At 44.3% G+C, this 17172-nt stretch overlaps 3 protein-coding genes across 5 annotated transcripts in view; 2 read left to right on the forward strand and 1 right to left on the reverse strand.

The window, feature by feature from the left end:
• Nucleotides 1–294: 294 nt before the first annotated feature.
• LOC306747428 (G2/mitotic-specific cyclin-B2-like) lies at nucleotides 295–3827 on the forward strand (the record flags this gene model as incomplete). The annotated part of the gene is made up of 8 exons (XM_079230488.1): nucleotides 295–321; nucleotides 409–513; nucleotides 913–1203; nucleotides 1292–1450; nucleotides 1539–1775; nucleotides 2200–2340; nucleotides 3232–3342; nucleotides 3418–3827. The coding sequence occupies 8 exons, from the start codon at nucleotides 295–297 to the stop codon at nucleotides 3511–3513; spliced, it is 1167 nt and encodes a 388-aa protein (XP_079086614.1). The 3' UTR covers nucleotides 3514–3827.
• A 311-nt stretch (nucleotides 3828–4138) lies between these two features.
• On the reverse strand, nucleotides 4139–7601 carry crybgx (crystallin beta gamma X; the record flags this gene model as incomplete). The annotated part of the gene is made up of 6 exons (XM_079231123.1): nucleotides 4139–4271; nucleotides 4866–5005; nucleotides 5473–5608; nucleotides 6364–6485; nucleotides 7173–7221; nucleotides 7558–7601. 6 exons carry the CDS (start codon nucleotides 7599–7601, stop codon nucleotides 4139–4141), a joined length of 624 nt encoding a protein of 207 aa, XP_079087249.1.
• Nucleotides 7602–10624: 3023 nt separating this feature from the next.
• Nucleotides 10625–17172, forward strand: part of lctla (lactase-like a) — a gene marked incomplete at its 5' end in the record, with an annotated part of 7734 nt that continues 1186 nt past the window's right edge. For 2 of the 3 annotated variants that reach the window (XM_079230317.1, XM_079230318.1), the window contains 11 exons: nucleotides 10625–10752; nucleotides 10837–10997; nucleotides 11699–11786; nucleotides 12087–12196; nucleotides 12273–12401; nucleotides 12491–12586; nucleotides 14106–14160; nucleotides 14280–14441; nucleotides 15564–15838; nucleotides 16656–16782; nucleotides 16896–17095. In XM_079230317.1, the coding sequence (XP_079086443.1) occupies nucleotides 10905–10997; nucleotides 11699–11786; nucleotides 12087–12196; nucleotides 12273–12401; nucleotides 12491–12586; nucleotides 14106–14160; nucleotides 14280–14441; nucleotides 15564–15838; nucleotides 16656–16782; nucleotides 16896–17095 (1335 nt within the window). Of the gene's footprint in view, nucleotides 10753–10836; nucleotides 10998–11698; nucleotides 11787–12086; nucleotides 12197–12272; nucleotides 12402–12490; nucleotides 12587–14105; nucleotides 14161–14279; nucleotides 14442–15563; nucleotides 15839–16655; nucleotides 16783–16895; nucleotides 17096–17172 lie in introns of those variants that run through there. The other variant, XM_079230319.1, reaches the window with a different exon arrangement.

The following is a 17172-nucleotide window of genomic DNA, read 5'->3' on the forward strand; positions in this document are numbered from 1 at the left end:
TCTACTACTTTATATTTCTTTATATAAATATATATATATATATATATATATTTATTTATATATATTTATATATTACAATACAATAATATAAACATGTAAATATAAAAAAACGGACGGATTGACCGGAAGTAGAACCGTTGACCTCCAATCAGGAGCGTCCTCCCAAACTCTTCAGCCAATCAGATCGGCCGCATCGCTATTTGAAGGCCGCTCGCGCCGTGCCGCTCACCTGCTGAACGCGCCGCTGACGGAACAACAGAAACACGCACCGCCTGAAGTCTGACGGTTAGAAACATGGCGTCTGTGGAAGCGCGTGCTGTGGTGAGGACAATGACGTCATTCCTCTTTCGTGCAGGTAGTGACGCGGCTGCTGTTCCTGGGTTTATGTGTCTGTTGTGTCTCGTGCAGCTGATCCAGGACCTGCGGAAGAAGAGTAAGACCACGGCGGGGCCGAGGAGAGCGGCTCTCGGGGAGATCACCAACGTCACCTCGGGGGCAGTCAACCACCCAAAGGTAACATGGAGGACAGGTAGACACGCACCTGGTAACATGGAGGACAGGTAGACACGCACTTGGTAACATGGATGGACAGGTAGACACGCACCTGGTAACATGGAGGACAGGTAGACACGCACCTGGTAACATGGAGGACAGGTAGACACGCACCTGGTAACAAGGAGGAACAGGTGTGTTTTTAAAGTTAAATAATATACAATTAAAGTGGAAATCTCGATAATTTGAATAAAATGTGAATTCTCTATCGTGGTGGTTGGGCCCACGGAGTATAAAAGTATTGCTAGTATTCACACATGTGCAGTATTCACATGTTTTTCCTCACATTGTACACAGAAAATATGGACGTTTGCAAACTATTCTAAAAATGTGATGTCATGAATCTACTCGTCTCCTCAGAAGACGGGACCCACAAAGGCAGCCGCCAAACCGCCGTGTGTTCAGAAGGCTAAACCAGTGCTCCCCCAGGTGCACCAGTTGCTCCCCCAGGTGCTCCAGGTCCCGGCACCTTCAGACCTTCTCCCCCCAGTTGCCAATGAGTCGGCCGTGTCCCTGGAGGAGGCGGCGCTGTGCCAGGCCTTCTCCGAGACGCTGCTCGCCGTGCAGGACGTGGACGAGCAGGACTCGGACCAGCCTCAGCTCTGCTCGGAGTACGTGAAGGACATCTACCGCTACCTGCACGTTCTGGAGGTAAAGCCCTCGCTCCCCCGGCCCTGCCCGTTACGCCACAGGGGGTGCCCGTGTAAGGGCCGTGTTTCACCTGCGCTCGTCTCCACAGGTACAGCAGGCCGTGCGCGCCGACTACATGCAGGGTTACGAAATCACCGCGCGCATGCGGGCCCTTCTGGTGGACTGGCTGGTCCAGGTCCACTCCAGGTTCCAGCTGCTGCAGGAGACCCTGTACCTCACCGTCGCCGTCCTGGATCGGTTCCTCCAGGTAAGAACCGGTCGCACGCTGGTCTTCTCTTTTTTGTTTTGTCCCCCCATCCCTAGTCATGCACCCCCGTCTTGCCCTTCCCCCGCAGGTCCGCCCGGTCTCCAGCAGGAAGCTGCAGCTGGTCGGCGTGGCCGCCATGCTGGTGGCCTGCAAGTACGAGGAGATGCTCGTGCCGGACGTCGGAGACTTCGCCTACATCACGGACAACGCCTTCACCAATGCGGAGGTTCTGGACATGGAGCGGCTGGTTCTGAGGACGCTCCACTTCGAGCTAGGGCGGCCTCTTCCGCTGCACTTCCTCCGGCGGGCCTCCAAGGTGGCGGACGTGAGTTCCATGTTGGGATGTCGCTTGATTTTTAATCGCGTAGAGTACTACATTTTCTTTTTTTCACTTGTACACTGAGATGTCATTAAATGTTTGGTCATGGAAACCCATTGGTCGGAACGTGTATGAACCCTGCTTTCTTTACACTTTGTAGTCATTGAAGAAGCAAAATGTCCCGTAAACTTGATCAAAGGTCGTCCCTTAGCTGAGCAGGAACTGCCGGTCTACCGGAGCTCCCAACAACCGATCCAACGAGTTACTTATGTTCTGGATCACAGTACTTTGGTTCTTGCAGCTGTGTTCATTATTCTGTGATACCTTTTGCGTGATTTCTAAGCACGCTGCAGACCGACTCGTGTTATTGGACGTCTGTTTGACTTGGTGACGCGTCCTCAGTGGTCCGGATGTTTTGTTTGTGTCCCAGTCTGACGTGGAGAGACACACCCTGGCCAAGTACCTGATGGAGTTGACCCTCCTGGACTACAAGATGGTCCACTACCGGCCCTCCGAGATCGCTGCTGCGGCGCTGTCTCTCTCCCAGCTGCTGCTGGAAGGGCTGCCCTGGGTTAGAGTCCTTTTTCTTTTTGGCTTTAAACCATTCATCGTTGTTCTTGGTAGATGAAGATTTGCTCTGTAGGATACTTGTAGTTTTTCAGAACATGTTCGGGTAGTTTGTAATTAAATGTTTTAAATCAGGCGGCAACTTCTAGTTCTGAGAAGTTTATTCAAAGCTATTCTCTCTCCTGACCACCAGGGGGCGACTGTGCTGGTTGTATAGAAGGACCAACTATCTACGCCCACTTATTCAGTCTGTGGAATCTGCAGTGTCCATCTTTTGTTCTTCTGCATTGTAAAGCGCTTTGTTTTGACAAGTGCTGCATACATAACCTTTTTTTTAGTTTGAATAATTTTTTTTAATAAAATTTAACTTTTTTTTATTGCAGAACGTGAGACTAATGGCCAACAATCTAGTGCTAAATGTTAAAACTACACAGAAAATTAGGATTTTTCTACTAAACCAAGAGTCAATCAGCTCTTTTGATCAGGCGATTTCCCATCATGCACTTGGGTCTTGCCGTTCAGGATCCACTTTGGCCTCTTTGCATGACATTACTTTTCTTTCAGGGTTCTTACGGTCATGGAATTTAAAATGGTTATTTCCAGGCCTGGAAAAGTCATGTAAATGTGTTATATTCATGTGTTCATGACGTTCATTTACGCTGAGTTTGACATAATTAATATGCTTTTAAATATAAGCAGGCATACATACAGGCATCTATAAAAATGTTTATTCTTTTAATCAAACTATTGTCTCATTCGTTTGTGTCATTTAAGGTTTACTGTATGCTTTGTATTCTCATTGTTAGTTTAAATTCTACATTTACTCACTTTTTACTGTTTACACCCAGATCTGTATGTGTCTGAACGCTGTTTCTTCTTCTTTCTTACGTCCCAGTCCGCCGCTCAGCAGCACTACTCCTCTTACGACGCCGCCCACCTGCAGCCGGTCATGCGCCACATCGCCAAAAACGTGCTGATGGCCAACGACGAGAAGTCCAAGTTCCAGGTGAGTCGACCGAGGCGAGAGCAATGCGACGACTGTGCGGTTCCGTGTTAACGCAACGTTCTCCTCCTCCTGCAGGCCGTGAAGAAGAAGTACTCGAGCAGCAAGCTGCTGCAGGTCAGCCGCCTCCCTCAGCTGCGCGCGGCCGCCGTCGGTACGCTGGCGGCCGCTTGAGGGGCGACGGCCGCGTCGCGTTTTCACCAGCGCTTTTATTTCAGCTTCGTCGCGATCTGCGAAGACGCTTGACGAAATATCGTTTTAATAATCCACGAGCCAAGCTTTGTGTTTACTTTAATCTGTGATGACTTTTGTGGTACGACTGATTTTCCTTTTAATGCACTTTGACCTAAAGACTTGAGAGATTGCGCAACTTCCAACCAGACGTTGTTTGCAGCCACTTCCTCCTCCCGCGGGTTTTTATTTTTTACTTTCTTACCTTAGTCAACGTCGTGGATGTTTTAAAACGCATTAATCTGCTTTAGTTGTATCTCCACTTATTAATATATATGACTGTTTTGAACTTTAACAAATTAAAAGGAATCAAAACGCTCAACAAGTCGTGTGTGTTTTTGTAAACTGTTTATTACTAAAATAGGTTTTGTTGTTGCGTGTGAAGCTGACGGGTTTCTAGTGGTCGTCGGGGGTCTGGCGGTCCGATCCCCCGGGTCTGGCGGTCCGATCCCCCGGGTCTGGCGGTCCGATCCCCCGGGTCTGGCGGTCCGATCCCCCGGGTCTGGCGGTCCGATCCCCCGGGTCTGGCGGTCCGATCCCCCGGGTCTGGCGGTCCGATCCCCCGGGTCTAGCTGAAGCGGACGCGGCGCATGGAGCCCACGGTGCTGTTCTGGCTGCCCCAGTCGGAGAAGTTGTTGTAGTCGCGCTTCTCCAGGATGTAGTGGGGGCCCCTGTAGTTGGGCTCCTGGTACACAGCCCACCTGCACAGACCACACAGTTAGGCTCCTGGAGACGGGACTTGAACCTTTTAAATCAGACTCTGATAATCAACATTTTGTGCAACTTCCAAAACCAAGAGGTTCTAGTTGTTGATGTACTTTTGACTGAATGAGGTTGGACTTGACGAATGGTTTTTAAAGTGACGGTCTCGTCAAAGTCACCCGACTCCTTTGACAAAATTGTTAATTTTGCCTCAAATTGTCCGTTTCCCGCCGCCATCAGTCTGTTTGTGTTCATGTGAGACTTTGACTATGACTTTAAATTCAATCACACAAACTGACTGATGGCGGCGGCAAGAGACAGAAACTGATCTAGAGGTATCATTACTGTTTTGTGATTAGTGACAATAATGGTGTGACAGTAGAGAGAAAATACTCTAAATATAGTCTACATAAAGTGATGGCGACTCTTTTAGAGTCTAAAATACGTCGGCAGCAGAACTTTACTTCGCTCCTCTCATGCTGTAAAACTGACTGCAGACGCTTCTTCTAAACACGAATACGTTGCAATCGTCCCAGTTATCAGAGCTTCCATCTGGACGCTTCTCGGCGTCCCTCAGGGCTCGGCTGACTTACGCTCCTCCCAGGACGCGGATGGAGGCGACCCGGTTGAGGCTGTAGCGGCTCATCAGGTTGGGGATGTCGTCCTGCAGCTCCATCTTCTTTCCAGAGAAGCCGGCGCGCTCAAACAGCTGAGCTTTGCCCGGATTGTTGTCCTGGAACAGAATGACTAAGTTAATCCTGTGTTGGGATTTTAAATTGTTCCGGAGTCTGAAGTCGGCAGGGAATTAATCTGATTTCTAATGATTAGGACTTTATTTGTAGTTTATTTCACTGATCGGCTCCTTTTTTAAAGTCTTCACTTTGAGAGGAAACGGTCTAAATTCAGTAACACGTTTATAAACTTTCACATTACAGTCTAAAAGCACGGTTTATGGATTTTCCCTCTTTGTTTGTTCATTTTGTAAATAAATCATACTATTGCAATTATTAGATTTCTAACATGTTCTGCAGGGAACCAACACATTTACTAAATAACAACTCCGGTTGTAATTTAAACGTAGAACCTTTAATTTGCGGGACAAATCCGATGCAGAAAATACATCTTGTTTCCTCTAAAATGTCCGATTCAACAATTAAGTTGTGTTTTTTTTTTTTTACATGTGACCTGTTGTGACCTCACCTGTTTGACGGCCCGGACGGAGGACACGTGGTCCACCTGGGCGCACCACTTGTCGTAGCAGTTGTACTCGCCCCGCTCGGCCATGTCCCACAGGTACTGCCGGCCGCGGAAATTCTCATGCTCATAGCCGACCCACCTGTCAGGACATTACAAAAGACTTTACATTACAAAAGTACAAAAAAGGGTTTTGTTAAATAAACAGATTTCCATTAAGTTTGGTGGACAGAAGAAATCTGAGACTTAAATTTTCCACGATTAGAAATCTCTAAAATATGTGAATTCCTGCTGAAACATCAGTTATCTGTATCCTAGACGTTAATTCCGATTATCTCCTCAACCACAAGGCTTATTTGACTAATTAAAGGTATAATATACAGAAAACCCTTGAACATAGATAATACGTTCATGTGTTACTGGTATATTGGTTTGAGTAAAAAAATATATCAGAAAAATAATAATTAAAAGTTGTATTTTCTTATCGTAACTATATTTGCTCCATGTATTAAGAGTATCTTTGCGAAGTTTGGCTTTGAGTGAAGTTAAGTATTTTTTAAATTAAAAACATAACATTTTAGTGTTTGGGGTTCTTTCAGTTCATGTCGGTGTATTTTCTATATTGAATGTATTTTTTGTGATTTGTTTTTTACATTTAGTTTCACCTGACATTATTAAACTAAATAAAGTTTTTATATTGTATGTATCTATTCGCTAATCTGCACCAGAATTCATTGAATGCATTTCCATTCAATCCTCAAAGACGGTCGATCACAGGTCTAGAGCCACTGGGTTTCATGTGCATGAACTGCATCTAGCATCCAATGAGAAGTGTTCCTGTGGTTCTCCACTGAGGTTCTCTCGTGGAGCCTCCGGGTGTCGGTGCTGTGGACTTACGCTCCGCTCTCCACCTGCACAGAGTTGCATCTCTCGGGGAAGTTCTTGTCACTGATCCGGGTGCAGTCGGAGCTCAGGTCCAGGCGGCGGCCGGCGAAGTTCCGCTGCTCGAAGAGGGTTACCTGAGGAGAGAGGGGAACCATTACATGACAGAGAGCATGCTGGGAGCTTTTCTTTTATAGATATTACATGCAGTTGCACTGTCGGGGCTCTTTTCTTTAGACCTTCATTTTCATAACTACAGAAATGATGTCATGATATGTATTATTTAAAGTTTGGAAGGTTAGAAAAGGTATTTGTAAACAGTCGACAGTGTCTTCCTGGAAACTATAAGCTGTAATTACTGAATGCCCATGTTTGTGTTTAGATTAAAGCTGTGCAGAATATGGAGCCATCTAGTGGCGAAGCTGCAGATTGCAACCAACTGAAACCCGAGGTGCCGAAAACACGACGACGCTGACGTTCCAACAGTCACTTGAACGCACCGCGAATGAAGCTCCTAATTGATCGCATTGCCGGCAGTTTTGTACTGAGGAGCACGAGAAAAAAATAATGACATTTCGTGACTTTCACCACGTGCTCTGCTACTGGTCTGTATATATTATATATATTCCATCTCTGCCAACAGATCAGGCTAAATGCAGAACACTGTACCTTTAAGAGGCGTCGGGACGCGTATCAGACAGATGGGCTAGCTGTTCCCATCGGCCTCCAGTCTTTACGCTAAGCTACGTAGCTTTAAATGAAATAGCCAATAGATATTCTACTTTTACAACAAAAAAATGTATACTATTTAAAAAATGACTCACCCTCCCGCTGGACCCGTAGAAGGCGCGTTGGAGCACAGACCCCAGCTTGCTGCAGACACACAAACACGTTGAAATGAAACGATCGCGCCCCAGAACACACCACTCCAGACTGAAAACACACCACGGAACAACAAGGGAGGCGGAACTGAAGACCTGAGCCGCTGAAAGAACTCCATTTGCTTGTGCCACGACAGGTTGTTAGTCTTTATCAAAAATACAAAATAAAACATCAACTTGCACCTAAACTGGACAGTTTGTGTGCATTTCTTTCTTTGTTTTTTAGGGGAAACTGGTGTTGGAGAGCAGGTGAAGCTCCACACCTCTACCCGGTGGGTTTAGGGTTCAGGTGGAGGTCTCACTCTGGAGCACGGCGCTCCCAACATACCTGGTTTGTTGGGCAAATCCTGGGACTTTAGTGAAGATGTTCATGTCCGCTCTGCGAGGCAACGAGAGAGGCCCTTAAATACGGCGAGCCGGCGGCCTCTGGAAGGCTCCGAGTGGTTCTGCAACAGTCTGGAGGCCATTGATATGCTAAACACACACACACACACACACACACATGGGGGGCCACGCATGCTGTCTTCACACACACACACACACACACACACACACACTGCTGCAAACACACTGCAAGTGCATGCAGAGCACAAAAGGAAAAACATGCAAACACGCGGCGAGCGGCGGCTTCTGGACACGTGAGAGTGCAGCGCCGACAGCTTTCTGGCTCGGGAACAATTCAGCGTTTTTTGTTTTTTTTTGGACAACAATGCAGCTTTTACGATAAAGGCTGCATTCACATTCTCGCTTTGTGCCGGGCAAAGCTCCGGCAGGCTGCGCTAGAGGTCGTGACCCCTGAAGGGCTGAATGTATAGATCAGACCTTCACCGGTCGCCGGGTGTCGGTTTGAATCTGTTGACGTTATTCACGCGTTGCTTCATGGATTATTGTTTCATATATTCTTTTGAGCTAATCGTATTAAAACAGCGTTTGTATTTTAAGTGATTGTGCCCGTCTGCTTTGATCCATCTCAGGTTTCCACTGTGACGTAACCGTCTGTGTGCGGATGAGAGGACAGTTTAACTTCCACAGTCGTGGGTATTATTAGTGCTTAGTTATTGATCTGAAATAACTGGTCCACTGAAGACACAGTCAGCCTCACCTGCATGAGAGATGAGAGGAGCAACTGTCATGGGCAACACGCCGTCATTCCCTCTGCTATTATATTATATATATAATGTATGATTTAACTTTTGTTAAACTCACTCCAAGCCACAAATAATTTTGTCAAAAATATATTATATCTATATTATTGTTAATTTTTATATTTTATATATAATATAAAGATTATTTTATTTTTTATTAAAGAATATCAAATATATATTATATTTTATAATATAAAAATTAAAAATAATAGCTTTGGAGCAATCATCCTCACCTAGCTGAATGCTATTATTTTTATATTATAACATAATAGCATTCAGTGCATCATTACAACAAACTGCAGTACAACATCAATATATATATATATATATATATATATATATATATATATATATATATATATATGTATATATGTATATATACATATATATATAAATATGTATATATATATACATATATATACATATATATACATATATATATACATATATATATATTACAACTTTAAAACTCCTCTCTGACATCTAAACTTTAAAAAATGTCCGATTGTTACAACGAGTTTACTACATTTCATTTAATATTTCCTGAGATTAAAGACTGACGCACTTCTTCTCCAGAGAGCAACATGATCTACTTTCTGTTTGACAGGATGAAGCTCGTAACGCGACCGAGCTGCAAACTTTTGCTTACAGCGTCAGAATCCCTTCTTTCTTTTCTCCAAAAGATCTGTTTGCCGCAGCAGGTTTACTGTCACACATCACTGCCTCCAGTGTGTGAGCGCGCGCGCGCGTGTGTGTGTGTGCGTGCGTGTGTGTGTGTGTGTGTCTACACTGGATGCTTCACTCTGTTTGTGTGACATTGGCTGTGACCCTGACCTGACGGGCGGTGGTTCGGGGTTAGGTCCAGAAGCTTGGGGACGTTTCTTGCACTTTGGAGCTGTTTCCAGCGGAGACAAATGCAGGAGGAGCAGCAGGTCAGACTCTACTCTACTCCACTGCTTCTGGGACGGGCGGAGGGGGTCAGATGGAGGGAGGGGCGCTTCTTAGGTCGTCTTTCTGGAGTTTTCCCAGCAGCTTGGAGAACGTGGCTCCTCCTCACGGTGCTGCACAACCGGCTTAGCTCCCGTCTCTGTGTCTCCGTGTCGATCGGCTGAAATGAGACCAGCGTCGTCCTCTGGTGGGGTTTTACCAGATTATATAGCATTTAGCACGCTTTCAGAAAAAAGAAAGGCTGAAAAAGTCTTGAAATGAAAAGGTAGGAATAGAATAATGGATTTAACTGTTTGACGAGGACAAAGGAAAATAGCAATTGAATTTTTTTTTTAAAGACAACGGACGCAGTTTTCATTTTTAACAAATGACCCGTGAGTCGTTGCGTTAGGACGCCTGACTCCTCTGTGAGCGTCGGAGCCTTTTGGTTTTGTTCTGCGCCGTCTGGCCTTCAGCAGACAGGCGAGACCGCTGCAGCTGGTTGGGCGTCACACGTCCTTTAAATGTTCTGGAGAGTTCCATAAACAGCTTCATCTTTGATTTTAACTCATGAAGTGTAATGTAGGTGACGTCTACTGAACATCTTGGTGGGGTTTGTGTTCCCATAACAACCTTTCCAAGATGGCTGCTCCAGCTTGTGACAGATCTGAAGGAAATGCTGAATTTAATAAGCTTGTTTTTCGTTGTTAAAAGTGAGATTTACCCGTTTAAGAATGATAATGCTTAAGCAACATGTCCTTTAATGTTTTGAATCTGCTGTGAGCACATTTCTTGAAGAAACTGATATGAAACAAATTAGATAAAAATCGATGTGACACATACGTCACATCGGGAATTAAACCTAAAAATAAAAAATAAAAATGATGATCTGATCAGTTTATTTGGCTGATTCAATGATATTTAGCAAACATATGTTATATGGTTTAATCCAAAGCATATTAAAACAAATGTAAACCCAAAAAAATATGTTATATTTATCAATTATTAATATCACTTCTTCTTTTTTTACCATTAATGCCCGATGTGAGATATATGTAGCATTTCAAATATTTGTTAATTTGTTAGAAATGTTAATTTTCCTTGAAAGAGAAATGGGTCCGGGTTCTTATGGGTTAAAGCCCTGCTTTCCTTGAGATCGGTGTTCATACTGGTGTTCATACTGGTGTTCAAACTGGTGTTCAAACTGGTGTTCATACTGGTGTTCATACTGGTGTTCAAACTGGTGTTCATACTGGTGTTCAAACTGGTGTTCAAACTGGTGTTCATCCCTTCAGGCGTGACTGAGGACGAAGACACGACGATGCCGCTGCAGCGCTGCACCCTGCGGCCGCACCACCTGCTCGCCCTGGTGCTGTGCGCCTCGGCCCGGGAGGACTTCGACTGGACGAAGAACGAGAGGACGTCTTTCTACTACGGCACCTTCCCGACCGGTACGCCAGGCCACCCAAAAACACACAAAACACACACGTTGTGGTACTAATACCCTCCCGCGTGGCTCGTGGTTCTCTGCGCAGGGTTCTCCTGGGGAGCCGGCAGCTCCGCGTATCAGACGGAGGGAGCGTGGAATATCGACGGCAAAGGAATGAGCATCTGGGACGCGTTCGCCCACAAGAAGGGGAAGATATACTCGAACGACACGGGGGACTCCTCGTGCGACGGCTACTATAAGTTCAAGGTGATGAGGAGGTGTAACCAGTTCCACCCGAGGGTGCTCTAATTAGGGATGTTTGACTGACATCCGCTGTTGTAAGGGGACTTATGATGTGTTTTAGTGAAGCTTCATAATCGCTCAGTCATGTTTAGGAGTTTACGGAATTATTCAAACTTTACAATCTTAAAAAAAAAAGGTAAAACCACACGTCTCTTCTCACAAGGGTTACGGTACTTTAGCAATTGAAATGAATTAAATCAGACCTGTGGATGATGAGATAGCACAGTTTTAGCTTACCTAGAAAAACTAGCTGCTAGACAGCTGTACGCTACTTTGCTAATTGCACCGTGCTTTAATGCTACACTGGCTGCAGAAAATGAGCAAAGGTGTCACTCATCTGTCGATAGCAGCGATCTGTCCTACGCTGAGACAAGAGAGCGTGGAAGAAGCATTACGTTGTTAAAATGAACTAAATTAGTAGCTGGCTAGTTAGCGAGCTAGCCTGCTAATTCCACCATGCTTTAATGCTACTAAACTAAAGCAAACACGATGTAATGTGTTCATCGTGAGCTGGTGGGCCGATTGGAGAGAGCCAGGCTAGCTGTTCTGTTTCCAACCTTGGTGCTAAGCTAAGCTAATCTCCGTATGTCTAGCTAACCATGAAGCATAATTCTCAAAACGTCAAACTATTCCTGATATTAAAGTCCTGTGGGTTTGTTCTTCAGGACGACGTCACCTTGATGAAGGACATGAAGCTGAACCATTATCGTTTCTCCATTTCCTGGCCGAGGATTTTACCGAGCGGACTGAAAAGTAACCATCATCTGTTTCTTTTATATTATTTTCAGCTTTTTCACTGTTGTGGAACGCATTTTTATGTTTTAATTGACTAGTGATTGAAGTCAATAACCAGGAAAATGATCAGAATTCATTTTAACTTGTTGCTCCGAGCGTCGTTCATCTCTTTTCTAAATCATTTTACTTCAAATATGTCATTTTTTATTATTATTTGACAGACAAAATAGTCAATAAATCCATTTTTTTAAACACCAAAGCCCAAATAATGATTAGACGCAGCCCTAAATGTTATATTTTACGATTTAAATCTTTCAGGTGAACAGATCAACGAGAAAGGAATCAAATACTACGACGACCTCATCAACACGCTGCTGGACAACAAGGTCACGCCCATCGTGACCTTGTACCACTGGGACTTACCTCAGGTGAGCACCGAACCCTCAACGCATCCCTTTCCGTCCGCAGTTTGGAACTCTAACGCACGTTTTATTTACCGCACAGGTGCTGCAGGACAAGTACGGCGGCTGGCAGAACGCCAGCATGGTGAACTACTTCAACGACTTCGCCAACTTGTGCTTTGAGCGGTTTGGGAGCAAAGTGAAGTACTGGGTCACCTTCAACAACCCGTGGGTACGTGGGGTTTTAAAGTGTGTGGGGTAAACGGTGCGTTCACTGTCACCACAGACAGTTTGAAACGTGGCGTCTCTGTGTGTTTTCAGTCCATCGCGGTGGAGGGATACGAGACGGGGGAGCACGCCCCCGGGCTGAAGCTGAAGGGGACGGGAGCCTACAGGGCGGCTCACCACATCATCAAGGTGAGCACCGGGGGCGCCGGTCGGGTCCAGACCAAGGAGGTTCTGAAGGGCCAGGGCGGTTCTGCAGGACCAGGGCGGCTCTGAAGGCCCAGTTTCAGGGCCCAGTTGGTACCGGTGCCTTGTGTCAACATGTAGCTTAACCACAGTTTACACACAACAACAACAACAACAACAACAACAACAACATCAGAGCTGCACAGAGAGCACTTTTTTATTTCCGACAAACCTTTTCATTTTTAAACACCACTTCATAAGATAAGATACTTCTTTATTAGTCCCGCAGTGGGAAATTGCAGGATTACAGCAGCAGTGCATACAAGAGACACATAGTGAAAACAATCAAGAAATATAAATACAAATAACAATAAACACTAGTAAAACAGTAGAGAGAAGAATACAGTAGCAATTTTAAATTAAATATACATACGGAAAAAAAAAAGTAAATAAAAGTACTTAAATGTATTTATATTACACCAGATGAGTGCAATCATAGTAATTAAAGATGGTTTCACACAACAACAACAACAACAACAACAACAACAACAACAACAACAACAACAACATGGGTGTCTCTTCAGGCTCCGTGATGCCAGCAGCTCAAATTAGACACAATCAAAAATTAAAACATTAAAGGAACCAAAGAAAGGTCAAATTACGGTTTATGAGGAACTTGGGAATGTATGCTGGTAATAATTAGCATTTTTGTTTTCTATTATAATTTTTGGGGATATTTGACTTGGAGAATTTTTAATTGTTCTTCTATTTGTTCAGACAGTAAATCTGGAACCAATTAAGACAAATGAAATGTAATTCAAGTGATTAACAAGACGAAGGTGAAGCGACTAATGCACACCAAATTAATTATTCAAATAAAATGTATAATGGTAAAATTCTGAAAAGAATATGAAATATGTATAATATATATAAATATGTGTAATAAAAATCATAGCATAAAAACACACAAGACATTTTATAAACTCAGACGTAATGATAAGAAATAATAATGAAAACGTTTAATTATAAAACACTAATAAAGACGGATTCAGCAGCTGTTAACTTAGAGGAGTTTTACTCTTCGCTAAATTAAATGAAAAATGCTTTTTCAACCGTTTTAGATCACATCAACGTTCATATTGTGCGTTCGTTAAACAATACATGCAAAACAAATACTGACTGAGAACGTATAAAGGACTTAACCCGTTTTATCAGGTCACACGGCACAAATCAAGAAAAAAACATGTTAGGTATCAAATTAAACATAGAAACCAGGGCTACAATAATATACAATCCCCATGTTCAACCTCTAAACACAACTCAAACAATAAATAGGGTTAGGGTGAGGGCTTAAAGGGCTACACCTATAAATGTGTTTCTGAAGGAACTCCTGCAGCTTTGCAGCTTTGTATCTTCGATGACGGCGATGGAAAATAAGCCTTGGAGTTTTTTGTGGTTATGAAAATGATGTCTAAACTAAAGCCGCAAGGAAAACCCCTCGCTGACCCGTCCTCTCTTGAAACAGGCCCACGCTCAGGTGTGGCACTCGTATGACATGCAGTGGAGAAGCAAACAAAAAGGTAAACAGAAAAAGCTTTTATTTCGGGTTTGTACCTTTTTTGGGACTGTAGTCAAAGATAAATCGCCGCCATGCTTCATGTGTGTGTGTGTGTGTGTGTGTGTGTGTGTGTGTGTTCAGGCCTGGTTGGCATCTCGCTAACGGCCGACTGGGGCGAGCCAGTGGACATCACCAACCAGAAGGACATCGAAGCGGCGGAGCGGTACATCCAGTTCTACATGGGGTGGTTTGCGACTCCCATCTTCAACGGAGACTACCCCCAAGTGATGAAGGACTACATCGGTACGCCGCCGCCACTTTAGCGCTCAGGACAATGAGTGATCTTCGCTCCTTTAGTTGAGTTTGTTTGACATTATTCGTCTTATCGTTGGACACATCTAGACACACACAGCTGCACAAAGGGCCGAGACTTCTTTTTCATCGTCGTCATCGGTGCAAAGATGCAGGAGTTCCTTTAGAGAAACATTTCCGGGTTTTATCGTGCAAGTAACCCTATATGGTAATTTCCCTCTCAAAGTATTTCAATGAGTGCCTGAGAAAAGGGCTCCGTGGGTTACCAGGAAAGATCGGCAGCGCTGTCCAATGACGAGCGAGCAGCCACGGAAACAGGAAGTCACGGAAAGCGACAGAAAGTTCAGTTTTAGAAACGCAAAATAATACTTTATTAAGTTTTATTTCTGACTGCAAACATGGAGAATCCTGTAGTCATACTGTTTATAACGAGAAGGAGATCATGCTAAGCTAACTGACGGTTTTTAGATTTAGATCGAGGTATAAAAAAGGTTTTTGTTGTATTTGTTTTGCATTTATTGTTTAACGGACGCACATTGTGAACGTTGATGCGATCTAAAGGCATTTTTCCTTTAGTTTAGCGTTACGTAAAACTCCACCAAGTAAACTCTTTATGTGAGAACGAAGTTCATGAAACCGTCTTTAATAATGTTTTATAATTTAATGTTTTTTATTATTATTTCTTATTATTACGTCAGATTTTATAAAGTATCTTATGTGTTTTTATGCTATGTTTTTAGTGATATTCTACATATTTCATTTGTTTTTATAGTTTTACCATAATATGTTTTATTTTATTTATTTCATAATTAATTTGGTGAGCATTAGTCGCTTCACCTTCGTCTTGTTAATCACTTGAATTACATTTTATTTGCTTGAATTGGTTCCAGATTTACTGTCTGAACAAATAGAAGAAATGCAATTAATAAATGATCAATAAAATGACTCCTAGTCAAATATCCCCAAAAATGATAGTACAAAACAAAAAAGCAAGTTATTACCAGCATACATTCCCAAGTTTCTCATGAACCGCTTTCTTTGGTTCCTTTCATATTTGAGTGGTTGATCGTGACTAAAAGAGTGCAGCGATCAGCCTTGACCTTTGACCTCCAGGCAGGAAGAGCGGCCAGCAGGGCCTGGGCGCCTCGCGGCTGCCCGTCTTCTCGCCGCAGGAGAAGAGCTACATCAAGGGCACCTGCGACTTCCTGGGCCTCGGACACTTCACCACCCGCTACGTGACCCCGAAGAACTTCCCGTCGGGCCTCGGCGACAGCTACTTCGCCGACCGCGACCTCGCCGAGCTGGTCGACCCCCGGTGGCCCGACCCCGGCTCCGAGTGGCTCTACTCGGTTCCCTGGGGCTTCCGGCGCCTGTTGAACTTCGTCAAGGTACGCGGCGCCAATCAAGAGAGGAATGGAACGTAGATATCAGCTCATCCTCATCCTGCCTGGTCGCTGCTGCACATGTGCAAACTAGCACGACACAGCTAGCAAAACACTGCATTTATTCCTCGATAATGTGAACAACGAGTCTGTGTTGAAATCGGCGAAGCGCTAAAGTAATTTATAATAAATCATTTAGAGTCAAGTATTTAAATCGAATGACGGCTTTAAAAGTATTGGAAACAGTTTGATATTTTTGGAAATAAGCTTGTTTATGTTAAAGAAAAAAAATTCTACGATCGATAATAATCTCATGGCTGTGTATTCAAATTTGGAGCTGGAGGTGATTATCTTAGCTTAGCATAAATACTGGATGTAGGGGGAAACAGCTAGCCTGGCTCAGTCCACAAAGCTACAAAAATACACCGACCAGCAACTTCAAAGCTCAATAATTAAGTTATATCTTTGTTTAATCACAGACAAACGTAATCATGACAATTTGTGGTTTTGCTGTGTAATTATTTATTGACAAGCAACAGTTATCATGTGCCGAGGAGAGCGAGGCTAGCCATTCCCCTCCGCTTCCAGTCTGTATGCTAAGCTAAGCTAATCGCCTACTAGCTCCAGCTCTGTACACACACACACACACACACACACACACACACACACACGGGCGTGAGATCCGTCTTCTCACCCAACTCTCTGCAAGAAGGCAAAAACGATTGAAGTTCATGATGTGAAAAACTACTATTACATAAAATAGCACGCGTTGCGGAACAGATATCTATGGTGCAAGTCAGTCGTAACGATGTCGCCCCTTCAGACTCAGTACGGAAACCCCATGATCTACGTGACGGAGAACGGCGTGTCTGAGAAGATGCTCTGCACCGACCTGTGTGACGACTGGAGGATGCAGTACTTCAAAGACTACATCAACGAAATGCTCAAAGGTGCAGCAGCAGCTCAACGCCAAGAGGAAATCAGAACCCAAAGAGAGGAATCTAAACGCGTTACGTGTGTTTGTGTGTTTGTTTGTGTGTTTGTTTGTTTGTTTGTTCCCCAGCGATGAAGGACGGGGTGAACGTGAAGGGCTACACGGCCTGGTCCCTCCTCGACAACTTCGAGTGGGACGAAGGGTTCTCCGAGCGGTTCGGCCTCTACTACGTGGACTTCAGGAGCAAAAACAAGCCGCGCTACCCGAAGGCCTCGGTGCAGTTCTACAAGCGCATCATCAGCTCCAACGGCTTCCCCAACCAGAGAGAGGTATGGAGGGCTGCGACCACGCGTAGCGCGTCGAGCAAGTCAAACTGCTTTTAACCCGCTCGGCGTGTCTGTCTTTC

This window comes from Taurulus bubalis (genome assembly GCF_910589615.1).
Source record: "Taurulus bubalis genome assembly, chromosome: 15".
NCBI lineage: Eukaryota > Metazoa > Chordata > Actinopteri > Perciformes > Cottidae > Taurulus > Taurulus bubalis.